Raw genomic sequence first — 26,453 nt, 5'->3', positions numbered from 1 at the left:
TCCGTATTCTTCTGCTCGTGTAGAATTCTGGGATATGAAGTTGTCTTGGCTTTTAGCTTTTTATTTTTATTTTTTATTAGTCCTTTTTTGATATTTTTATTTTTATCAAAATACATATAATATACGGAAAAATAGTCAGAACATTTAAGAAGTAATTGAAATAAAAATAATTTAAAATACCACTTAAATATTTTAAACAACTTAGTCTTATTCTCCAAACACCTGTAGAATTTTCTAAACATGTTAATTTGTGCAGAGAACATCCACCTTTTGCCAGCAATAACATCTCCCAGATACTTGAAACTTAAAAATGCATTACTATTACTTGAATGAATAATCTATCATGAGAGAAGAAAAGCCATGGACAATTACACAGCGTATCATGGGGAAAATGGCCCCCAAAGGCACCATGTGTCTTTTATTGTTCGATACATTGGTTTGATTACATAGTCCAACCTCTATTTGGAAGTATAAAATTGCAATTCACAATTGTGGCAAAAACAATAGTAAACCACCTTAAACCAAAAACAATAAAACACCTTCCCACACCATTCAGAATATGATACATTAGATATCTTATTAATCATCAATATCAGCACAATCACACATTATTTTTCAGTGAGGCAAAACACTCACAGTCAAAAAGTCGACAGAATCAAAACAAGGACAAATGTTGGTAATGGCATGAAAACTGTATAAAACATACGATAAGCAAAGAGGAGCGTTATTATTTTGTTTGTCTGAGTTGCAAAATACGACATTCAAAGCCAGGCAGGAACTTTTGTCAAAATGTGTCCAATTATACGGCAAGAAAAAAAAAATCTCCAGTGAGTCACACAAACAGATGCTTCTCCAAATCAATGGAAAAATAATCAATAAGTAGTGTACCCACCCTCCCCTTATTATTCATATCTGCTTTCCAACCCTATAAATAACAATCAATGATCACATTCCATGCAGCACAGAGGCAACCGTTTCGACTTGGATGTCAATATAGCGTCTTAAATATCAACAATTGAAGCTTCTCCGCATATAAGTGAAGACTTCACAGCATGCAATTTCTTTCTTAAACAAAAGAAACCGGGATTTCAATCTGCTCCTTTCTCTCTGTGCTGGGTCACTTGATCACAAATAAAAGTCCGTTTCAGCCCCTCCTCAAAATAAAAATACTCCTATGTAACACATATTCCTTTAGGATCCACTTGACTCACAGTACAGAAACAATGTAGTGTTCACTTTAGGCTACATATACAAACATCAAGGCAGAAATATAAAACACTGCTGTCGTTTTGTCTCTTTGGGCCTCACACCACAGCCACCGACCGAGCCAGTCGCCCCAGTGCAGCCGAGGGAGCGCACGTCTTCCAATAAGGATGATTGGCCTTATGTCAAAGAAGCCATAGTAAACGTATCTGCAGTGTCTTCAAATAGTTGCTACACGCATACAGATGATTAGGTTGATTGCGTCTTTTCCAATCAAAGTTAGCAGAGGCCTGATTGTCAGATGTCTAGAAAAGATTAACCTGAGTGATTATCTTGTGGTTAAGAATGATTTTCTTGTTATCGGCTGACAAATGTTAAGCCTGTTCAATAGTTACATTCTTACGCTCAATAATTACCATTGCAAATCCTTGAATCGGACTTCAGCTTAGAGCCACAGATTTAGTGACTGTGATGTGAAAGCGATTAAGCAAGGTACATACATATCAACAATAGGCCAAATTCCAGCACCCCCCTTTCCGATCAATGTCAAAGGCCCAATTGTGAGACGTCTCCGATTATAAATACTAAATGTGATCAATAGTTAGAATCGCAAACAATTTATTCAATAGTTGTGAAAATCGTTTTCTCCAACTATTCTATTTTTCTGTGGCAACAAGTCAGTCTTAGTACTACGACCAACATCTTGGAAGGAGATTTGCGATTGTTGGAGATTTCATCATGTGTGAAGCACACACTAAAAGCAGCAAGAACTCACGTGATGGAGTTTCTCATGTTCAAAAATGGGTTAAGATATTAAAAATGAATATGTGTGTACCCCGCTGAAGACAAAATTTAAAAAACAGACAGACAGTACCAGAATAAGGCGTGAAAGGGCTGTAGGGCTTATTTCCGATTGAACTTGCCCTAATTGCAACTGTTTGTCACTTGAAAAAGAAAAAAAAAAAAAAAGAGGTAGTACAAAAGGCAATTCAAAGTGGCAAGCAATCTTTGGAGAAAAAAGGCACTTTTCTTTCCTAACAAAATCTACTGCAACACTTCCTCTTCGGTCCAGTTCTATCTTGTTTTCTTGCTCCGAGTGATCTTGTCATTTAACACCTTCTCATTTCCTCAAGCTCTGTGGTGTACCTCCACTTCACCTCAAACATTTGAAACACAAGCGTGGTCTGACAAATGCACGTGTGTGATTGTGTTTTTATTCCTTGTGTGTGTGTTAGTTCTCTAGCATTGTTTCTGGTTTTGCTGGTTGAAAAGGGGGAGCAGGGGGATTTTTTCCCTTTTTTTTTGCTTAGTCCTTCACAAGTCTATAGACATGGTACTGAGCGCCGTGCTCGCTCGTGGACACCTCGAACACGAACGCGATGCACAGCAACGTCTCCTGGGTGTCGCGGTTTGTTACCACCTGGGAAAGCACACAAAAAAAATGTCACCATTGCTTTAATTAAAAAAATAAAATAAAATAAAAAACTTCTGTCTTTGAGGCGCACATTTAAATCTCCTCCTGTGGCTCTTTTTCATACAGGCCTATTAGAAGCCTTCTGAGATGATTACATTTAAAATGTATACTCTAATGGCCATGTGTACCTGTAGGATGGTGAAGTTTTCAAGAACACTGTTCATCATGTACTTTTCAGGCAAGTGTTTAAGCTTGTGGATGAAGTTGATCATGTACTCGCACATGGGGGAGCGGTGGATCCTGTAAACGCACTTGCCCCCCTCCATGCGGGCGTACTCTGTCTGCACCAAAACAAACGCATCATGTCGCTAATATACCGGACACCAATTTGGAAGAGATAATCGATCCTAATTACCTCGACTTTTTCCACCACCTGTTTCCCAAAGGAGCAGACTTTGGTTGAAACGGTGATGGTCATGTTCTCGGAGCTGCTGTACTGACTGGTGACCCCGTAGAAAGAACCGGGACCGTCCTGCATGCCGCTGCTGTTCAGGTCGGCCTGGAGAGAGTGTAATAAGTGTAATCCTTCAAAAAGCCACATATTAAGCACAATCTTAATGATATCAACAAAAGTGCATCAAAGGGCTAAATACACTTTTAAATGGAAGAATTCCTCAAATTAAGCTTGATTGCTCACCCAAAATTTAACCAGGAAAAACGCGTTCTGAGGGCCTTTCTCGTAAAGCTCCTTGAGACCGCCCTTCTTCTCAGGGAACTTGTCGTAGATCTGCCGGATGTCCACAGCCTCTAGGAGTGGGTCGCTGTAGGAGGGGTTGGTCTGTCCTATATGGACAAACAGGTGTTTGCTGTACTGCAAAACAGAGACACAAAATAGGCCACATTTAATGTCCTTCATCAAACTGCTTTGAAGAAACTAATGTACACGTGTGTCACTAAAGCAGCATGCCTGCAACCTTTGACCTTTTGCTAATGCTTTTATAAGCCATTCGAGCCTAGTGCCAATATTGTATTATACAAGCATACAGTAATGAATTACAATATTAAGCAGCATGTAAGAGTTTTTGCCTTATTTTTTTTGCTTCAATTGAGATGGCATTGTTCCTTCTGGTGTGTGCACCTTGGCCACTAGAGGGCAGTATAATACTGACACAGACTGTCCGTACGACACAATAAAAAGTCTTCGCAGAGGAAAATGAACATGAGCCTTCCGTAGGTGATCAAAATATTATTTTCGTTCTTCCATCTCTTTCATCAATATAACGAAGACCTAAAAAGTTGAACTCACAGTGTCTGGGTCCCTTTGGACTTCCATGAAGGCGGAATACTCCAACATGCGCAGCTTTGACGATGCAATGGTCCGGTCCTGCCACACTGGCACCGCTGTCGCCGTAGGCGCGGGAGGCGGCGCCAAAGGCTCGTAACCTGTACGGCAAACACGCAAATATTTATTGCACTTAGTCAAACTGTATATCAATACAATATACACCAAGTCATACTCACTTGGTATGGACTGCGGTACAGGACCCGATAGGCTTGGGTAGGGGGGCTGTGCAAAAGGTTTACTAGAAGACAACAAATTCTTCAGTCAGATACACGTGACTACAACAAAAAAAGTACCTTTGTATGACGTTTGAAAGTTTTAAAAGGGGAAATATGATCAAAACTCTTATCTCTGGATTGATAACAAGTGTGAGCTGAAACAACCGAGTGAATCTTTTGTGCCATGCCCTTTTCAGTAAAGCTTTTCCGCCAACAACTTAGCAGAGGACGAGAGTGTTGAATCAAAATTTGTTATATTATTAAAGTGTTTTGCAATCACAGTTTGTGTTATGGTTAAAATTTTAACTCTTAATGTAGTCTATTATAAACCTGTTTAGTGGGGTGTTAATTTTTTTTTAATGGCAACTGCAGGCTTCAGTCTTAAATAGGTATAATTTAGCAAATTAATGAAGTGCTGCCTTTCTTTTTCTTCGTCACATTGTTTGGTGTGCTCCGCTTCTAGTGGTCATGGAAACAAAAGCTGCACGCCCCTATCACAATAGAGTTAAAACGGTGCTGTCAATTTGAAGACAGCAAGCCATAAACACATTACTAAGACATACGGGAACATTTTTGCACCAGCAAAGCGTAAGTTCACCTGCTTCATTCTTTTCCAACTTTTCTTAAGATAAACACAAGTGCATGGGGCCAGTGTTTGCTTGTATTTTGAGTTTATTTTTGAGTGATGGAAGTTTTAAGTCAATTTGGTGCAGGAAAATCAGAAGAAAAAGAGAGTGTGGAAGTTAGTAGCGGTGCTTCGGTGCTCACGGCAGGAGCTCAGCTATCAGGGCGAACTTACGTATGGCTGGTGCGAACGAGCCCAGGAGTCCTTCCCGGGTTGAGATCTAGAACCAGCCTGATGTGCAAAAACGTCAGGCGTTACACATGCTTTGCAATGGCGCTAATGAATGCATCGGCCAAAAAGTTGTCTCCAGTTATATACCCGGGCATCACACACCCCTTCCCCCTCAAATTTCACAGGGCTTCTACTTACTCCTGAGAGGGTCCAGGCTGTCCCGGAATTGCCGCGGGCCAGAACTAGGGAACGATAGAAGATTAGCAACTTTATTCAACTCAACGACTATTGGAAGAGGGTCTCACTCTGCTTGGCTGGTAGGGGGCGGGGGGCATCGGTGGAAGATGATTCTTGATCATGCTCGGTGAGACGATCTGCGCCGACGACAGCGCCGCCATGTTCTGCAAGGCTTTGTCTTTGGACGCCTGATCCTGCGTGACGGTACAGGGGGAAACAGGCCAGTCAAGCACAAGGGGGCAGGCAGGCACCCACCACAATGTGCACAGGTACACACACATACCGACCGATAATGGGGCAGAATTTGAGTTGCCATTTCAATCAATGTCTGCAAAGGCCTAATTGTCTCAACAGGATGTGTGATTATCTTATGCCGGTGATTTTTCAATGGTAAATATTCTTCTTGTTGCGTTGGACCCAGCCACACACATTGTAATTGGAAACGGATGAACAGCCAAATAGGGTCACGTTTGAGCATTTTCCCTTTCTTTCCATTCAAGTCCGCAAAAGTGAAATCGGTACACGTGTATTCTGCTTGACTTTCTCAATGTGGCTGAATGCTAAAGTGGGTTTCCACTGGTCCTTTTGGCTTTGAAAGCAAAGCAAAGTAAAGCAGAGCATTATTGCGGTCACCATGGAAACAAAAGGATGAGGAGAGCAGCTTTGGACTGATGAATGGATGTAAAGCAGCATACGATACAAAAGTAGATTCATGTTGGAGGGAAAATACTTTAAGGTCGAGAAGTTTGCAATAAAATTGTTGACTGAATGTGTTACGCTATTTCACTTCTTTGTCCGCAAAAGTTGCCAAGCTTTTGTCTCAAGAGACAAAAGCCCCAAAACAAGAAAGCAAGCGAGGATGCCCAGCAGCGTTAAAAAATGAGGCTGTTTCTTTAGCATTGCGTCTCATTTCAGGCTAGCCAAGTAGGATGGGGGGGGGGGGGGTTGCCATGCCAGCATAAGGAGGTGCACTGATGATGCCGATAGGGGAAGCATAGCATACGGCATGAGTGAGATTCACTTACCAAATTCATCGCCTAAACCACAACAAAAAGAGAAAAGAACCATTAGTTCGATGCATTTACGTCGTCTGAGGAGTTTTGGGCCACAAGGAAAAGGATAGTGGAATCTGTAACATTAGCGTGCTTGGGGAAATTAGCCAACCTCACTTCTTTGGGCCATATACAAATAAATGATAAAGTTGAGAGGTTGTGTAAAATGTCAATAAAACAGAGTACAAGAATTTGCAAATATTTCTCAAGAGAATAACCTAGAAAGACATTCGATTCTCAAACTGATGAACTGGCTGGGTTTTTTGGGCGTCTTGATTTTCTTATATTGTGATTAATTGTACAATGTTATGTAATTGTAAAAATGCAACATCGGTAGCACAGGTAGCCTTATTTTTGTTTCTATTTTTCTCATACACTTTTAAATAAAGTAATATAATAGGGTGACATTAGCGGATAAGAGGGTTGTTGCAAATATTACAAAAATGGGCAAACAAGTAAAATACAAATATAAGATATAAAACAGAGTATATTTTTATTATAAAAAATAAGTGAGTTATTCCAGGAGTTGGATTGAATATTATTGAATACTTAGTTATGTGGCCACATTTTTGTGCCCCGCACAAGTTCAGCACAAAACACAGTCAAATTTGTGTGCATGGGGGGCGTTTTCCTTTCTTTGGCACAGTTCAAAATGGGTGTATGAACACAGCTGACTTGCTTTGGTCAGAAATAAAAATAATATATATTCCCTTAAAGTTTTATTAGTTCCCAACAAGAGCTGCACTTATTATAAATCAGAGTTGTATACATATTTTCTGCTGCTGCTGTATTCGTTACCAGTAAGAGGTTAATGTTTGTGTACATATGATTTTAAATGTTTATTTTCATTTGGGGGGGACAAAAACTAGACAAAAGGCAACAAGTGGAGAGAGAACAGGGAAGATTTTTCAAGTTCATCTCTACAAATATTAGAAAAATGAAGAGAGGAACTCGAGGGTCAGAGATGAATGAAGACAGACAAGTCTCAGAGTTTGAAGAGCATGCTGCAGAAGCGTGAAAGACCAAAGCTCGTCACGGGCTTCTCGAAACAGCGTGTGTCAGCCTCTATGCTTTAAAGGAGACATATTCGGCATTTTCTGCAACAATTTCAAATCGTTTCCATGATAACATTCATGATTTGCTTACAGGCCAATTGAGTGTTACTCTGATAACAAGAGCTGGGTAATTTAGCCTAGATCGTAAAAACGGCGCAATCCCCCATAATGGAAAAAAAAAAAAGCACTGGCATGCACTGTACAACTTGGAACGTACTGACAATGATGTCATTTGTACAAGAAAGATTTCTCTTCCTTGTTGTGTGTGTTAGGTTTCAAAATGTATGCACAAGAGCTCTCTGCTGGGCTATTCCGATATTGATTGAATTCATTTGACGTCACCACGATAGAAACCCCACGGCAAACTGAGGACATGTGACCTTTCCATATGTCCCCTTTAATAGTCGATGTTAGAGAGCGCTGTCTGTCTGGCCACAGCATGCAAGAGGATTTTCTTTCCAATATTCCTCAATAAAGCTGGAATTAGTTGACTACAAATCCTAACTTTGTCGGCCAAGCCAGCGTCTAATGACTCTAATGAGGTGGTTAGTGCAAAGCCAAGGCGTATGGTCCAGCCCCGGTTGAGCCCGCCGTGAAGCGCATACCTTTAGCTTTGACTGGATCTCGCGAGATTTTCTCCGGGCGAGAACCTGCAAGTGGCTAGAAACCTGCACAGAAAAATAGCCAAAGAGGGAGGGAAAGGAGAGAGAGAGAGAGAGAAGGTAAGAAGAAGAAGAAGGGAGATGCCGTAACCAAAAGAGGAAAGAGACGCCCAGTCAGTGTCGCCAGAGAGGCGGGGGAGGGCGGGGCAGGGCAGGGCAGGTCGCCATCACCTACCTTGATACCCGCCTGGTATTCACGAACTTTCTTCCGTGCTAACACCTGTATGTGACTAGACACCTATGGGGGTGTGAGAAAGTTTTTGAGCATAAAAACACAACATGCATTAGGATGCATGCACATGCGCACTCTACACACAATTAGAAGCGCACTTTCTAAAAGTGGAACTTCTAAAATCGGACAATTCAAAGGTATTGTGGGGCAAAATGGACTTAAATCTCCTGAGACATCAAGGGATGAATTTACTGATGAAAACTAACACGTACTAATAATAAACTAATGTAATCAAATCATAAAATCATACATGATTGCCCTCAATTGCAGGGCACTTATAGACAAACAACTAATCCCATTCATTTTTACACTTAGGGACGGACACCCCTGGTTAAGATGTGTATGTATCGTAATCATGAAGGGCGCTGTACATTATTTTTATGAAATGGAATGTTGAAATGTGTCTGCAAACATTGCCCGTAAAAGTAATGATGATTTTATGTGTCCGATCTTAGAGTTTCCATTGTACTTACATTAATGTATTAAAAATCCCAAAACAGTTCATGCAATCAAGAGGAATCAAATTAAAAATCAAAAAATTACCACCAACAATTGCACCACCACTAATATTATTTTCAAGACAGAAATGAGGTGGGTTTTCTTTTGAAAAGTATTTTCCTTTTTCACTTCATGTTATGAATCCCTACGTTACTGTGGTGTCATTTGGCAAATTTTGGCCTTTGCAGTGCGAGCAAATATTTGAGTTACAAGCGCTGTGTGGTGGCAGTCACCTCACTTGACTACAAACAGCACTTTGGCAAATAGTGAACAGAGGCTTCAGGCTGTTTGTCACTCCTGTCTACTGCAAAACTAAAGGTATGTTTCAAACAAGCACATTTGCTCAGATAATGTCAGCAAAACAACATAGACAGGCAAAGAGCACATTATAACGATGTCAACACAAGTGTTTTATGTGTTCCTCATAATAATCGCACATGTGCTTCACTTTTTGAATTGTAATTTTGAAATAAAAAAATTTACTACCACATTATATTTTTGGGAGACGCAACAGTAGACATATTACAGAACAATAAAATGTTATCTCGAAACTGAAAAAGACTGATGCAAGAAGAAATGAATAATGATGTTGTTATTCTCGGATTATAAAAAAGATGGACTCTGCATCGCTTCAGTAGTGATCATAGGAAAATCATGCATTTGTTAAACACTGAAACAACATTCAAACTATTTACCTGTTTTCTTGTGCGAGTCTTCCCCGTCCTCAGTTTGATGTAACGCGCTATCAATTCATTGCGTCCTGTGTGGAGAAAAACGCAAACTAGTCATCAAAAAGAAATGTTGGGCAGAAGGTGGCACTGTTGTCACTTCAAAAAATGCATGGCAAGCAGTTTGACCTTTGCCAGGGTTTTCTAGACTTAGAAAGTTGCAAATTGAAAAGATGAGATGAGCTTTGTATGCGTGCGTGCAACTTTAATCTGATTGTTACCCAAAGAAACGTGATGATAGTAACGCGCATCATTGACGTCACTGCCCGGCACAAACACACTTTGTCACAGATCACGAGCCCTGACACTTATGTTTCCCAAATGAGACTGGAGCCTAATTACCCAGAAGGAGAAGAGAACAGACATAACATCCACTCGCCACATTCTGCACAAACTGTTTGCGTGTCTATTTTGTTCACTTGCGGTTCTCTTTCTTTTTCTGGTGCGTGAGAAGTGCTAAAAACATAATCATGTCAGTTTGGAGAAGAAAAATGCAAACCGGGTTTCTACCTCTCCAAAGCAGGCCAAATGCACAAGGATGGCGGAGGCCAAGACACGTACGGACTCAAGCAGTGAACACGCTTGCCAGTAATCCTGAAAAATTGGAGAATGTTTCACTCCTTCACATTTAAGTCAGCAAAAGGCAGCTTGTCGGATGTGAAAGATTATCCTGAGTGATTATCCTGTGGTCTGTGGTGTTAAGAGCGATTTTTCCTCTGGTTAGGGCTCCTAAGAGTACAACTCGTCTTTCTTCTGTGTATTTTCTGGAAATCGGGATGCCCTGTGGCCAGAGACGTAGCCGTCGTTTTAGATGTAAGGAGGGGGAAAATTGTTCTGGAGTAAAGCAATTTTCAGGGCAAATTATTCTTGCAATCATTTCTTCTTGACCTAACTAAATAAGGTAAAACACAATGACCAAAAAGCAGATCATGAAGTTATCACTGAAATGAAAATGAAAGATTTTCATGATCTTTTTTGAGATTTGAACCATCGTTTGGCAGTTTGTTTTTGCTTTAAGAATTCATTTCAAAAGCGAGTGTTGTGATCTCATCTCACTTCACAACAAGCTGCAGTTCGGCCGATTCTTGCAAAAAGACGCTTCAAGTTGTTTATTGCCACTCCAAGTTGAAGTTTACTCGAAAACTAAACATAAAATAAAGAAAACTATAGAGTGTGTATATAAAACAACTACATAGCTCGACTTAGACAAGTCAACTTAATGCTAACTGATAATGAATAAATGCCATCGCTAGGTTAGTCTCAGTGTTATGACCCCTTTAAGCATTGATATTTGCCCACAGACGGTGGAGCAACACATGTAGCAAGACTATCTAATTATATGCGACTATTGCTATTACTGAGCTGTGACCAACATCTCCAAGTTGAACCATAGATATGTCTTGACCCCCAGGATATACAAAATGTCTGCCAAGGTGTGCACACAAACAGCAGCACAATCCCCACTGAATTGAAACGAGGCCCAAAAAAATAATAGCCTACTGACTTACTTCATTACTGTATGTTTTTATAATTCACAATATTTATAAGTACTTTTTGCTCTGAAAAAATGGTTTCAGCCTATCACTGGTGCTTAATTGACTACATTGTTCAGGAACTCTCCATGCTGACACACAACAAGAACAATGTCCTTTTTTTCACCCACTTTTTTGAATCACTTGGCCTCCAGAGGGCTCCGCGTTTCGCAGTGACCATAAAAGTACAGCAGGGCCGTTACCGAACTGCCTGCCCGATACCCAACAAGCGCCCCGCCCCCTTTTTGCCTGGGGCCAAAGGATGACCACGCCCGCTCCGGCGCCTCCGCATTCCTCACATTCTTCTGAGCCTGACACATCTGTGCGAGCCAGTCTGATTGGCCCAGGCCTGCAAACAAAGCCGGAGCTCGGCCGGCCGCACACGCGCGCACACACAAACACACACCGACTTTAAGCAGCCTGCGGAGGCCACGGGGTTACATCAGAGGTTACGCTTGGGGTGAGGGCCACGGGTCTGCTGGGGTGGAAGGTTGATGGTTGGGAGGAGTGCAAAAGGGGCAGCTGATGCTGTAACTCTTGGAGGCAACACAAAGCCATCAGTGTCTCTGCCAACAACTGCCACCTGGTCACAGAGGAGGAGGACCGGGGGAGGGCAAGCCACCCCCTGCCAAAACAACACCACAGTGTGACCCGCCACGGAGCAGGCGGCAACACCTGCTGCTGACTGTCCAAGTAGAGGATGGCAGAGGGAGAATAATGCCAAGGCCAGCAACTGTTACCTTCAATCTCCTCAGCTAAAACCACTCAAGTTTTGCTACGGGCTTGCAAAAAATCCGCAAAAGGATGTTCAAATTTACAAGTGTTGAAATTGACAGTGGAATAGAGGTCAGCTCGTCTGTCTCACAAATTCTAGCTCCAGCCTATGAGTCTGCATGTAGTTTCATTAACCCCACCAATAAACAAACAAAAAAAAATCCTCGACATTCATCTCTACTTGGCTCCGCACCAATCTTTGATGTGTGTTTACTTGGCCCATGTACCAACCAAGCTCTGAGGAAATCAACTTGTTGAAGCAGTTAAGCAATGCGGTAAACAAAATGCCAATTAAAACACAATGTCCTTGCTGGAGGTAATTATAGAAATCTTCTCAAAAATGAAATGTGTTCATCAATTGATGAGTACAAACAGTACAAGGAGGTGATCATAAATGATTCACCTTGTGCTGTCAGAACAATGATCCAGTCGGACTGGTTCTGTGAGTAACCAGAACGCGCTGTCGTGTGGGGGCGGCCGGCGGCACGGCGGAAATAAAGGCACAGGGGTTCTGCTTCCGTGTCTTTTTGTGACTCCCCCTCAGATTGCTGCAGCCTCTTTTCCTAACAGGCCGCACCCCCGTCAGACTGGTTTTTTTTTTTTCAACAGCTCTACCGCTGGAATTTTCCACTTCCACGCTAAAACAGTCAGCAAAAAGGTAATCTCTTTTCACCCTCCGTAACGGCCCCCCCTCCCTTGCCCAGCCATCGCTCCGTCTCATAACATTGAGGTAATCCTAAATTGCTAGCATACTGCTCTGCAATGACTGAAAAAAATTCCTAACATTTGCGCCGTCGTCACCATGAACCTGCGCAGCCACTATTTTTGGACACACTAACGTTTGCACATCTTTGATTTAAAAAAAAAAAAAAAAAAGTGATGCACACTTCCTCCAAGCACTTTTTTTTTCTTGCAGCAGTGACAGCTCTAAGTGTTTGAAAGGGGGGTAGTGTGTGTGTACATGCTTGACACCTGTCGAGGCCCAAAAAACACCGGTGAGCGACATGTCAGCACAACTCCAAAGGAAAACAAGTCAAGTGACATTTTTTAATACGCCAACACACACACGCACACGCACGCACTTGCCACGTAACGTTTGGTGATAACAGGAATGACTGCGTCCAAGTGTTTTCGCTTTGCTAATCCTGGAAATATGTGAGGCGGCCACCAGGGAAGTGATATTTTATGACTATAAATCAATACGTGTGTAAAAGCTAAGTGACAACAATGAGAGTTGCAAATGTCGACTCAGCACAGTCAACTTAGCCTAGTTCGGTGCTTCTCAAATAGTGGGACAAGCGATGCCGGGGGTTGACCCCGGGGTCACATGTTAATTGGGATGCGATGTTATGCGCCTGTGTACAATTTTATCGACAAATGATACTACTTATAGTCACTGAGGGGAGTTAAGGGCCAAGGATTGTGAAATATTTTTTCATCCTTAGAGCAAAATAGAAAATAATTGAGACAGAGTTAAAACAACACAGGTTGAAAGAATACTATAAAACTTAGTTCTTGGACTATTTTGCTATTATAATCGGAAAGGCTCAAAAAAGAATCGTTTATGTTGAAAAAAAATCAGCGTTATTATCAACACGTGTGACTTATTACATTGGAGAGTCGGCTGCTTGAACTGGCCGCCACCCCGCCAACATTTTGGAAATGACTGGCGATGCTACTGGGGAGTCTAGACGGCCGCCTGGAACCAAAACGACACTTGTAGCCGGGCCCTCTTGATAAGGCAATGGAAATTTAAAGGCTTTCCCACCAAGCCAGAGGCGTCTGGACCGAATGTTTGGAATTCCCAACGGTCGCGGATGACTAACACGCATTTGGAGGCCATCGGGATAGAGTGAGACTGCAAAAAAAAAAAAATAATAATAATAATAATAATGTAGTTGTTAACATTCCCATAAGATCACGTGGCGGCAGCTTTTAGACGTCTGAGGTCATCGGCTTTCAACTGGACTGTCAACTCGGATGACTTGGTGTAAATGGGGGGCGCCTCTGGGAGGGGGTCTTGACAGTTTGTCGCCAAGGGGGTCCGATTTGTGAGCACACTGCCTCTTTGTCAACGCATCATTGCACAATATACACACAACACTGCCCCGCTAAACATGACTTGAGAACTATTAAATCCTACTTAGCCAGGTTTGGCTTTTGTGCCAAAAGGTAAAAACTAAAAGAAAAAAAACCTTAGAGTCAGCTGAATGCCTCCCAAAACTAACTGGCATTTTCTCAGGAAAATTCCTGAAAGTTAGAGTCGGTGCAATTGAAAGCAGAATCAGCAGAGATGTCGACTTCATCCTAAAAAAAAAGCCCACGTGATGAACAGCCATGTCAAATTTAATCTCACGGTTAGCAGGCAGCACAGTGGCCTCGTGATTAGCATATTTATACTTTATACTTCTACAGGTTCAAACCTTGGCTCCGACTTCCTGGTTGCTGTTTGTCCATTTTGTCGCTTGCAATCTTCCTAAATTTCAATTTACAACAAAAGCAAAAACTTTTTTTTTGAACTTATACAGACTAAACAGACCATGGTTTTTGTAATTATATGAATGGAGTTTAATACTAACCATAATGTTAATAACTACCCATCCATCCATTATCTTTAGAGCTTATTCTGTACAAGGTCACGGGACAGCTGAAGCCAATTCCAGCAGAAAGCAGACAGAAAGCGCTTTCCAACCAATCACAGTCGTAATAACAATAATAACATATATGATGATAATAATTCATTTATTTTCCAACCGAGATCCCACAAGGAATGTGATCTCATCAGTAGAAAAGCCACCCAAAAGCACTAAATTGCAAACTAATGCCTCTAGAATACATGTAATCGGCGAAGTGATTGATGGTTATTATGGCCACATTGATTTCAACTTTTCGGCACTGGATGGACAATAATTAAAGGGCAGGAAAACGATTTATAAAGCGCCACTGGAAGGACTTGGAGGGATGCAATTCATTGGTGAAAATAAAACAAAGAGCTTTGTTTCCGGCAGGGTTTCGCCGTTGCTGGGAAAAGCTCAGAATCTCATTAGATGAGATGAGAATGAGGCATCACCGGAAGTTGAGGGCAAGGTTTTTAATTCCCCACACCTGTTTGCCGCTTATTCCATGCCAAAAGCAATCCATCTGGAGCGCTGCGGGACATTAAGGGCGCCTGCAACACCTGCAGTTTAATGAACACGCTGCAGGAAACCACTCTAGACAAGCATGTATTCCCACGTCCTGATTTCTACTGTGATAAACATCCAAGTTAGAGTTCAAACTGCAGCAAGGAAAGGGGTGGGTGTCAATAACGCCAAGAGATGCTCTGGGAACAGCCAAAACCTGCTCGGAGCGCTGCTGCGACTGGAAGAACCTGCCCCCGGGTCACGGCACGACGCGTACAGACTTGTTGCAGAGAGTTGAGGCTGGAGAGGAAAACTGGCTCTTCTATTCAAACTGTGACATGAGCGGCAGAGAAAGAAATGCTGGAGATTTGCACCATTGTTGGCGTTATGGCTTGAATGTTTCCAAATGATTGTCTACTATGACCGTAATATTGAAGATTGAGCTTCTATTGTTGTATGAAATTTGAATATACTTGCGAATTTCTAAGTGTATGCACGGTTGGAAGAATTAACAGTTTGATCCAGTTTGAATCCAAAATATGCCAAATTCAACCCAGATTTGATTTGAATCCAAAACTGATAAAACCAATCCCATACATTTGTGAAATGGACTTATTAGGACAAACTGAATCCAGATCAGATCCAATTTGCAGATGAAGGGTCTCGTGTGAAAAGTAATTTTAATCTGATTTGAATATAAACTGACGACCCAATTCTACATAATTTGACCCTCACATCACTAATAACTTGATGAGAATGACCAGACTTGCGATGTGAATGCAGATTGACAAACTAAATCTAACGTGGATCCGATCCTGGCCGCATCATACAGTCGACTCACCGTACATCTTGCCCTCGTCCGACAGGATGATTTTCCTCCGGCCGCAAGGAGGGTAGATGGCGAGGGCCTCCTGAAAACTCTGCTCGATATCCGGGCTCCAAACCCCCTCGGCGTCGCCGTCGATGGCTTTGTCCTCGTTGTCCCCGCCGTCCAGCCCATCTTCTGGGCTTCCGTTGGCACTCCAATCGTGAGACGCAATGGTGGCGGCTCCCCCTGGGCCCGACCCCGAGCCCCAATATGAAAGGATCGATAGAAGAGCTGGGGGAGAGAAAAAACAACAACAAAGAGAAGCACTTAGATTTAAAGGTTTTGTGTGATTCTCCATAAAGCCTAATGAAAGTCCTCGCTCGTTGTTGTGTTTTTACAGAGGCAGAGCTCAAATGAAAACTCGAATGGAAAAACACATGGTCCCAAGATGTTACGGCGTAGGGACACGCAACATAAAAAGTGAGGAGATGATGGCAGCCCGAAACAGCGCACGCACACAACACCTGAACAACAAAGAAGCATTCTTATGTGTACGGAGGATCGGAAACGCAAACCAAATTCATTTCCAACCCCATTTTGTATGAACAGGCACTTGCATCCAAAGATCTGATTTGGATCAAGTTTTTGTGTGATTCAGTCAACAATAGCAAGATAAAACCAAATTGAATGCAGACCTCACTCAATCACTCAAAATCAAAGAAAAAAACATCAAAACAAATTCATTCTGGATTCGATATCATTTGGGGTACTCAAATCTGCTGACGCTAATTTCTAACATGTAGAAGGGTTATCGTTAAACCACATTTAGTTTCCATGTGATCCGACAAGCCCCGTAGAACAAAAAGGATTCATGTACTATCTGTCCAGCCAGCTTTCACTTGTGCGTGGTTTTTCCAATGCATCCTTAATATACGACACCAGGATAAATAATTTCTCAGATAGTTTGTCTTTGCAGTGAATAGATGAAAATAAATTCAAGATAGACCATGAAATGAACTTTAAAGAGCTCACTAATCAGGATTGGCCTCGGAGAATGTCTGTGGTCTCGGAACTGTAGGAACTGTGTCTCAATGCGGTCGGATGGTGGCTGACGGCGAGGAGAAATCCAAAGTGTTTTTCAAGCTGCCTCCGCAACCTCGCATTGTCTCCAGTCTATGGAGCGACCACGAGGCTCCCTCCCCCTGGGAGCTTCTTTTTCTACTTTAGCGTTTGTGCAGATGCGGATGAATAAGAAATGATCAATGTTTATCGCAATGATGTTTGGTGGCAATATAAACCTGATTTCCCCTGGCTTGCGTAAATCTAGTTTGCATGGAATTATTTATGAGGGAAAAGATGGAAAGCGTCTATCCAGCCATTTTCTTTTAGGCTGGTTGTCATTAGGGTTGCGGGTAAGCTGGAGCCTGACCCAGCTAACTTTGGGCAACAGACTGAGTGGATACAAACACAAACAAAAAGTCACACTAATATTGACAGATATTGACAATTTAGTCTTCTAACATTCTTTTTATGGTATATGGGAAAATGCCTGAGGAGCCCATGCAAGTATAAATGATACGTGTCCTCAAACGGAAAATGCACAAAATGAAATGGATACCCAACTTGGAAAAAAATATTCAGCTAACAGGATCTAGTCACACAAGCTCAAATGGGATGGAACTGTGTTTGGGGAAAGAAATAATACTGTCACAAATGTTGAGTGTGAAACAAATAAATTTGTGTTTCGCAGCAAACAATAAATCTGTCGCATCCACTGAGTTCCGTCCCGCCGGTGGGATATAAAAATCCCTGTCTGTGTTAAATTACATTTGCAGGCTTTAAAAAGCATAACGACGGAACAGGTGGCGGCGCTATAACTCCCAGTTGCAGGCCAATCAGAAGCCCCAAGGAAGTCGTTTCAGGGAATAGGTGGCGTAGCACAAAACAAGGAAAACATAAATGGTATATGTTGGTGGGTGGAATGTTAGCAAAATAGCTAGGCTAAACTTGAATACTTGCTTTATGCTTATGCAATGTTTTTTTTTTTTTTTGTACATTACCTCCAGCCTAGAATTGTTTTTCATACAAATGTTTATTTATCAAGAATAGAATAACACATAAAAAAATAGTAATAAGACGAAAAGAATCATGTAAATAACGAAATGCAGTTACAATGACGAGGCAAAAAGGAATATGTAATGTCACGAGAAGGCACATCTAAAATTAGGAGAAAATCAGCTTTTGTTCATATATAAGATGCACCGCACTATAAACCGCAGGTGTTTTCATTTCTATTTCTATTCCTTTCTATTTTGCTCTCGAGTGACACAACAGCATTCGCTCACACGCTACGGCGAAAATGATATCACCGAACCCCCTGACTCGAGTTTGACAAATAACCTCTCGTCAGGTTGCTAATTTTAACAGGCAAAGTCTCGGCAAAGGCAGACCCCCGTTAACCCTGTGTTCAGAACTCAACACTGCAAAATGAGCTTGCCCGGGAGACGCTGGTGCCATATGCATTGCACCCGGATATGGTGGCTAGTTTGTGTGAGGCTTTGATAAAAATAATAAAAGTGGTGAGTAATGTGCGGGGGTAGTAGCTAGAAGACAAATGTCTCCCACTGAGAGAGCCGCAGTAGGAAGAAAAACATACAGCGGCCAGCTTGTTCAAGTGAGGTGCTTTGCAGAGTGCGACCTGAATTCCAGACATGTCCTTATTAAGAAAGGGCTGCGAGCGCTCACTGCCTCCCTTGTGTCAAATCGACGCGCCCCGGCCCAGTCTCCCCCCTTTCCTTGTCCGACTTCCCCACCCAACGATGGGAACGTCTCTACCCAAATAAGGACAGGAGACCAGTGAAAGGGAGGAGTGGGGTGCTTGTGGCTCAGCCAGATACTTGGTTGGTCGGTCGGTCGGTTTGTCCAGAGAGCGGAGGGGGTCGGCTTGGGGGTGGGGAGGGGAATTGAGTCCAACTTTGCTTCCACTTTGGGGTTTGCAAGTGAAGCCTGTTTCGGTGCATCCTTTCATTGTATGTCTTGTGGTTTGCACCAAGCACTTAAAAGGAAACAAAATTAGGGCTGCACCGAGAACACGTTTTTAGGCCTTCCTAAGTAACTGAGTCCCAACCGATGCCGAGTAGACATACGTGATACTTCAGACTAATTAGTGAAATATACGTATACAATAGAGTAATACTGCATTGAAATACACCCAAGGCCTGTTTTTTAGCATTTACGCACCATTTCAAAACATTCTCTATACCGAGAGAGAGAGAGAGAGAGAGAGAGAGAGAGAGAGAGAGAGAGAGAGAGAGAGAGAGAGAGAGAGAGAGAGAGAGAGAGAGAGAGAGAGAGAGAAACAGCAATGGATAGGACAAAAATATTGTGAAAGAGCGTAAGAAAATTGCAGACTATGTGACTAGATGACACACAATGAAAGACTCAAACTTGACACACAACTCATAGAACAGCCCTCCCACTTTCTGGGAGTCAGGCCATGGGACGCCCAGACCAACATGCGAGAAAATTCCAATGTGCAGCAGGAATGTAAATAGTGCTGCTGCTGCATGTGCACGTTCATTCAAACCCCGCCGCCGCCATTTACGCCATCCTCCTTTCCTAGCCGTGTTCTCAGCACCCAACCACGACCACCTGGCTACTTCCTGTTCTCTGCAATCCCGATGACCTCAGCGCTAATCCCACTTGTGACCGGCCAGAATTTATCGCCGTTTCCCTTCTTCTTTGGAGGAGAGAATGTCGAATGAGTGTGGAAATATGCTACTGGAATCAGTCAGTACTAAGTGAGTCACTTGCAGGATCACATGGAGGAAAGCAGCTGGTAAAGCAGGAAAAAGAGGTTTGCATTTGCAGGGATTTTCTACAGAACAGGGAAGGGTGAGACGTATTCTTTTTAAACGTGAAACAAGAGGGCAAAGGCATGATATTGAATTAATTGTTTTCATTTCTGTCCCTCATAATTGTCCTAGCAAGCTGAAAAACATGAAGAGCAGGGAATGAGTTAGCTTCAGCTTTTTAGCTTGGTCAAAAGGATTGAAATAAAAATCACGAGACTAGCACCACTGCTGTTTTCTCTTCCAGGGTCCGGCAGATGCTTAGGGCACTGTGAAAAGACACATTGTCAGCGTGCTGGGGCTATTTGTCATTGTGATGATTGATCATCTTGCACTTACTAAAGAAAAAAAGGTGTAGTTTGGGTTTGAAATGTATCTTTTGGAACTTTTCTGATATGAGCTGGGGATTGACGTAGTATTTAGCGATGTGAATTGGAGAGAATAATCACAGAATAAAATGCTAGGTGGGTTTGACGAGTGTCTTTACCCACCAATAGCCCGACTCCCTTTCCCTTGACACATACACATATTGCGAACACATTTCCACCAATTTGATTGTGTTTGTCGTTTGTGTTTCAAGTTTTTGGTCTTCACACTCGACGCCACGAGTTGGACTAATGTTAATGGCCGCACACGAGCGATTTCGGTCCGTACGAGAGACCTGCACAACTCGGACGGCGACACCCCTCTGCACACACACGCAAACACTTGACAGGGGAAACAACAGGACTTGGCAGCCGAAAGGAGCAGCTGTTCAAAAAGGTCATATTACAAGAGAAAGAAAACCTTTCAGCTTGCTGCTCTCTGACAAGAACATGGCTTTAGGCTCCTTCCTCACGCCATTTCAAGAACCTTTCGCTCAATGTTTTCCACTTTTTTCCTCACAAAATAGTAAAATGCAAAAATTTGAGCCGAGCTGCCCTCCTGCTCCTCTTAAATGCGTGTTTGGTCCTAATAAATTTGCTGCAGCTCCTCCAATAACTTCCTCCTACTTCCTATCTGGCCCAGAGCTCAGGAAACAATCAGAGCTGAGAGTGAGCGGCACACACACTCGCAGACACACACGTACGTATGGGTGCAACTCACACAATTCCTTGTCAACTCAAACATTTGCACTGTGATACCAGCTGAGAGAAAAACAATCGAGTTGAGAGTGAAATCTCACTTACAGGAAGACTCGTTTACCACATGGAAATAACATCGCCCGCTCCTTCGAAACATTTTGCCTTTCAAAGATTTGTTTTGATAAATTGCAAATCACATCCAGAACAAAAGACGAGGCACTTATCTACCAATGCCTTTTACAAAGAACATTTTGCCTTTCAAAAATTTATTTTGGTAAATCGCAAATCACATCCATAACAAAAGACGACACACTTATGTTCCAATGCCTTTTCCAAAGAACTCAGCGAAGCAAGGATGTAGCCTCAACTGAGATTCCTCAAATACACACCAAAAACACTACAGGCATCCATATGACAGGATAAAATTGCAAACACTGTTATTGTTTCAAAAATACAGTGAAATCCAGTTAAAAAAATGAATTGTTAAATCATATATAAATAATTGGGAATCTTTTATAAATGCCATCGAGGGGAAAGGTCTGCAAGAAAAACACAAATTAGCAGGGGAAAATACAAAAAATAAAATTGCACTTCAAATTAATTTATTGATTAAAACATTTGCTTTTTAATGATTTATTTAAAAGGTTTTGGAAATTCAGCCTGACTTGTTTACAAGTCCCTCCGAAGTTTCACACAGAGATCCAGCAAAATTGTGTAACTTCACATTATAAAATGAATATGATTAATATTTCAAGTCAATAAAGCCTGGCTTGACGATCATTTCCTCAGCAAGCCTGCTCCAACTTTATCATGTGACTACTTTATTCAGTGACCGGCCGGAATGAGCAAATCCGTGGCTACCTTTTATGCTAACGCAGCATATTTATGCATCAGTATGAAGACAAAAAATACTAATAACAGGACAGCAGAAGTGAGTGCCAGGATGATTTTGTCAATTCCTTTTATGTCATGACAAAAAAATCCCTGGTTTTTACAGGCAAAATAAAGGGGACCACGAACAATCGCTTTGATCACCTTCCAATCGTCATCCTCCACGTGAGAATTAAACGTGAATCCATCTGGAAAGGAAAGACTGACAAGCAGAGAGGCGAGCTGCGCGCCAGGCTTGCTGCCGTTCTTTCTTTTCTCCTTTTTTTTTTCTTTGCAGCTGAAAGCCTGAATCAGCATATTTTGGAAGGGAAAGAAAAAAAAAAATCGGAAAGATTCCAGAGAATGTAGCGGAGGGAAACCAATCTGGCCTGGATTGGTCATTTTGTGGCTAGGAGCGGTTTACAAGTCATAATCAGTAAAGGCTCCAGGACATGCACAGCCTTGCAGCTAGCGGATTCATCTCAACGTAGAAGTTGTGCCATGAAAAAGCGATTAAACGCCGCCAAGGCCCATGGATTTAATTGGAGTGTTGGGGAGCAATGAAAGGGGATTTTCATCATGGAACTCTGAGCCAACTTTGTTGCACACTTAATGTGTGCCTATTCATCTCTCCCATGATGAGCAAAATTCAAAAACCAAAGAAGCAAGCAACAAACACAGATTGTCTGGAGCTCCACGTGAGACTTTCCCTGGGAAAAAGGTTAAGGGAGCAACCTGTACATGACAAGAACTTGCTAATGATCTGAAGGCAGGGACCTGAGTCACCAAGTAAACAGTTGGGTAACATACTGGACTCGAGGTCCCCAAGAAGGCTGACGGAGGCCCGCCACCAGTCAACATATGAATGATTTGGAAGAAGGACTGAATCGGAGCTCTTTGGAATCACCTTTACCTTTGGCAAACATCTGATTCCCGAGTGACACCTGTCAACTGACATCATTACAAAAAAATGTTCCGAGAACATCAATAAATCTAGCATTTAATTTCACGTGACTATTTGAAGGCGATGCTTGGCCACACCGAGGTCATCAATAATTACCACAGATGAGGACATAGTGGGAGTCCGTGGTAGACTCGCTATTATGTAAGCCGCAAACAACTTTATTAGCTTCGGATCCATTGAAAAGGCGATTTTTTGCCGATTGCGGCTCAGCATCTGCCTTTTTTGGCTGCGTGTCCATCAAACTGCATATTGTACTGCATAATTGTCATTAATGTCCTTCTGCTGAGAGCCTCGCGCTTCACCCGCTCTGTGTGCTCATCTCACACACATACAGACGTGGTATTTGTTTCAGGCTGACCTAACAGAAGGGGAAGTGTCCACCATTTGGGCCGTGTGACCACGTCTGGGCCTGCTGCTAAAAAGGCAAAAGCAAGCTGCTCACAAAAGGCTCCCATTAAACACAAATGGGTGAAGCCGCCAAACGGTCGACGGCCCGGCGGCCAAAAAATACAAAAGACGCACTCGAGGCGCTCCATTCCATGAAATGGAAATGAGACGCTTTTTCTTTAGTTGTAGCGTTTTTCAAGAGAAAACGTTGTCTCTGAGCAGCTGATAAACATCCTGAAGGAACACAGCTGCGTATGGTGAGGACGGGGGTGGGTGAAGAAAAAAACAACAACACACACTTTAAGTAGATCACAACTTCCAAGTAATCTAATTGGCCTCAATGACATGGCCTGAGTTGAAAAACCTTGCACACAAGCGAAATCCACAGTGACTGAGAAACACGGGGATGCATTGACGCGTCTTAAGAACAATGGAGGGAATCTGTCGGAGCAGCAAAACGCTTAATCCCTTCCAGATTTTCCCTCCCCGACCGACCGACCGACCGACAGCATCTATTATAAAGCATCTTCTTGGCGTGTCACGTTTAACAGGGAAAACAATGTTTGGCTCGGCTTGTTTGCATTCAAGAACATCACTTCCACATGTTGCGAGACGAGACGCCTATCGAGATGGCTCAAACGACAGCTTGTCACTAAAGCAGTCCGCAAACGTACACTACATGCGTGTGCCCACTTGAAAAACGGGAAAGAACGCACATGATGATAAAACCGTTCCTAGTGTGTGTTGTATTCAGGAGGCCAACACAGGCCAACGATTAAGGGGCCAACCGGGAAGGATTTCTTAGGCCGATGCTAATTTCAATAATCAACTTTTGCTTTGTTTTTAAGGCCCCCCTCTGAAGAAAAAAAAAAAGATATTTGCTGATTTCAAAAACGTTAGTGACTGCCGGTTGATCAGACAAGTCTTAATAACACAATAGCTTCTTCCAAATTACAAGTCTGGCGTGCAACCAAAAGTCACCTGTGAGAGACCACTGGGCAAAAGAAAAGAGTAGTAGTAGAGGAAAAAATTAAAGAAGCCGATTCGCTTATCTGGTTACTAACTACAGTATGTTGCCATTCCTTGACTCTGCAAAAAAATGGTCTTAAAAACAAGACCAAGTGTCTCCCTCCCAATTTGATCTTGACGAATGTCATTTTTGAACAATATTTACTTGACATAAAACACATTTTCATCCCAGTTACATGACGTCAAGCCATTATCAAGTCCTGTTACTTGGTATTGGGGAATACACATACTAAGTACTAATTGGAGCACGGCATCCCTTGTTTTACTGTGTACAAACACAGACTTGAATTGTTTTGTAGTGATGCTGCATGGATGATTTACTGAAAAAGTCAATGTAAAAAAAAAATAAAGTGAGACAGTAGAAGAAAATGCCTGTTAAATTGTTTTTCAACAATCCCGCAAACTAACTAAAGAAGTAAGAATGACAAGGTGACAAGATAATTAGATTGCAAGGCACCCAAACTGAAAGATGAACAGGTTTTTCTGCTCACCCGCTGCCAACCTGACAAACTACATTCTACCGTTTGTATCAACCCTGTGATTTCAGCTGCAAGCAAAAAAAAACCAAACTACTATGTGGGCTAAACATTTGACTGGTGTCAAAGAGGAGTCAACAACACAAAAAGCAACAAGTCACTCTAGGTTGAAGCGGCACTCCTGTCGTTATATAATTACCCCGAGTACCCGCTACGTAAGATGGCTTGTCACCGAGCGGTACCCGGAAACGTGTCTCCTTTTGCATGCTTGGCCCTTAACCGTTCACACTTGAGAACATTACCAGTCATTTTCCCATGGGGGGGATGTTTATTAATTAGAGATAGATAGCTAGATAGATAGCTAGATAGCTAGATAGCTAGATAGATAGATAGATAGATAGATAGATAGATAGATAGATAGATAGATAGATAGATAGATAGATAGATAGATAGATAGATAGATAGATAGATAGATAGATTTTGTTGACATTATCTGAGTTTAACGAGGTGTGACATGCAACAAAATTCACTTGATATTTGACCCAATTTGAATTCAGTTTTAACATGATAAAAACATCCATCTGAATTTAACACTGACGTTCCCATACAGATTCGGGTCGACATAAGTCGATAGTTGTATGCCAGTGAGACACTGATCGAATTTGAATTCAACACCGACAGTCTCAGTCACAATGATCAGTATCGGATTCGGACAAAATGTGGGTCAGTATAAGGAAACCAAATGCGAACCATATCTGGTCTCATTTGAATTCTCAGCTGACAATACAATAATAGGCACTAAAAATCTGTGACATAATATTTGATTTGGACAAAATGTGAGATTCCGAAGCTATCATATAAAACCAAATTCACTCCAGATCGGATCCAAATTAAATTTATTTTTTATTGGAGAACACAGTCATTTGAATTGAACACTTTTGTTCTTGTATTGCTATGACAGATCAACATCAATCCAGACCTGATCCAATTTGAATTTAATACAGGCAGTCTTATTAACAGGGACACAAATCTGCTGAATATGTTGCAGATTTTGCTTATACCAAATACACTCCAGATCTAATCTACTGTCAATGAATTTAATTTGTGACGTAATGAAAGCAACAGGCCCTAAAACCATTGTTAAATAATATCCGATTGAATTCAACCCATGATCTGATACCATTGTAATCTAACACCGCCAATTCAATTAAACACGACCTGTCACTTGAAAATCTGTTGATCGCACCTGCCAGACAGATCAACTTTATTTTCAGTGTCTTTTGACGATTGAATGAACCATGTTTTAAAACATGACAAGTTCCAGACAAGTGTAGTCAAAAGTTTCACTTACCTCAGCAAATGCAGAGTTCCGAACCAGACTCAAGCAGTCGACTAGAAAATCGCTCCAAAACGGTTCTGCTGTGCTTGTCGGGGAGAACCGCTGCGTGGAACGACAAAAACACAAAGCACACATGTCGGTGCGATTGTTCGCTGTCAAAACATCTTTTTTTTAAATTATTATTATTATTATTTTGTATGTGTGCGTCGCAGCCCCCAACTCCTCGGCAGTTCTTCCCACTCTCCGGTAAAAGGAATCCAACAGTACCATCTAGTCAACGCCAGCGTGTTTCCTTCCTTCCTTCCTTCCCTCCCGCTCCGCGGAAAAATGTCAAAAATGACAATGATCCGAAAACTTCACGAAGGGAGAGCAGCGAGCGAGTGAGCGTGCAGGGGAGAGAGGAAAAAAAAAAGAAAGTTCGGTGCTAAGAAGAAGCGTTTTGCAGGAACTTACCTTCTTCCAATTCGTCCTTCCCGCAGCACAAACTTGCTCAATATGCGACTTTCGGGGCCAATTTGTGCGCCCCAATATTTTCTCCAGAGGTTTGACAGTATAAGTGGAATGTTAAGTATGACTTTGGTATGAAATCAACGCACTACACTGGAAGGCGAAGGAGGGAGGGAGGGAGGGAGCGAGCGAGCGAAAAAGAGAGACGGGAAAAAAAAGACGTCCGCAGAAGAGCCATTGGTGAGCGTCAATCAACAAACTTTGGGGCGGTACTCGAGCGCGTTTGCGCGCGGCTGATTCCGAGGTCACCTCGTTGGTGTGCCGAGCCTACCTATGATGGGCCAAACATTTGC

At 42.2% G+C, this 26,453-nt stretch overlaps 1 protein-coding gene across 6 annotated transcripts; it reads right to left on the bottom strand.

Moving 5' to 3' along the window:
- Positions 1-378: 378 nt before the first annotated feature.
- On the bottom strand, positions 379-26,371 carry tead3b (TEA domain family member 3 b). 6 transcript variants are annotated; one of them, XM_085923816.1, is made up of 16 exons: positions 26,107-26,369; positions 25,666-25,755; positions 15,707-15,964; positions 9,405-9,469; positions 8,155-8,217; positions 7,923-7,985; positions 6,236-6,247; positions 5,279-5,404; positions 5,172-5,215; positions 4,977-5,033; positions 4,139-4,200; positions 3,924-4,060; positions 3,315-3,488; positions 3,033-3,176; positions 2,806-2,958; positions 379-2,623 (listed from the first exon to the last, which is right to left on the bottom strand). In XM_085923816.1, the coding sequence occupies exons 3-16, from the start codon at positions 15,711-15,713 to the stop codon at positions 2,510-2,512; spliced, it is 1,221 nt and encodes a 406-aa protein (XP_085779942.1). In that variant the 5' UTR covers positions 15,714-15,964; positions 25,666-25,755; positions 26,107-26,369; the 3' UTR covers positions 379-2,509. The 6 variants fall into 6 exon arrangements, with proteins under 6 accessions (XP_085779942.1, XP_085779943.1, XP_085779945.1 ...); XM_085923817.1 differs by lacking the exon at positions 26,107-26,369 and adding an exon at positions 25,921-26,048; XM_085923819.1 differs by lacking the exon at positions 4,977-5,033 and having other exon boundaries at positions 26,107-26,371.
- Between the last annotated feature and the right edge of the window lie 82 nt (positions 26,372-26,453).

Source organism: Syngnathus leptorhynchus, chromosome 11 (assembly GCF_054491065.1).
Source record: "Syngnathus leptorhynchus isolate UIUO chromosome 11, UIUO_Slep, whole genome shotgun sequence".
NCBI classification, from domain to species: domain Eukaryota; kingdom Metazoa; phylum Chordata; class Actinopteri; order Syngnathiformes; family Syngnathidae; genus Syngnathus; species Syngnathus leptorhynchus.
This window is presented reverse-complemented; position numbering and strand designations above follow the sequence as displayed.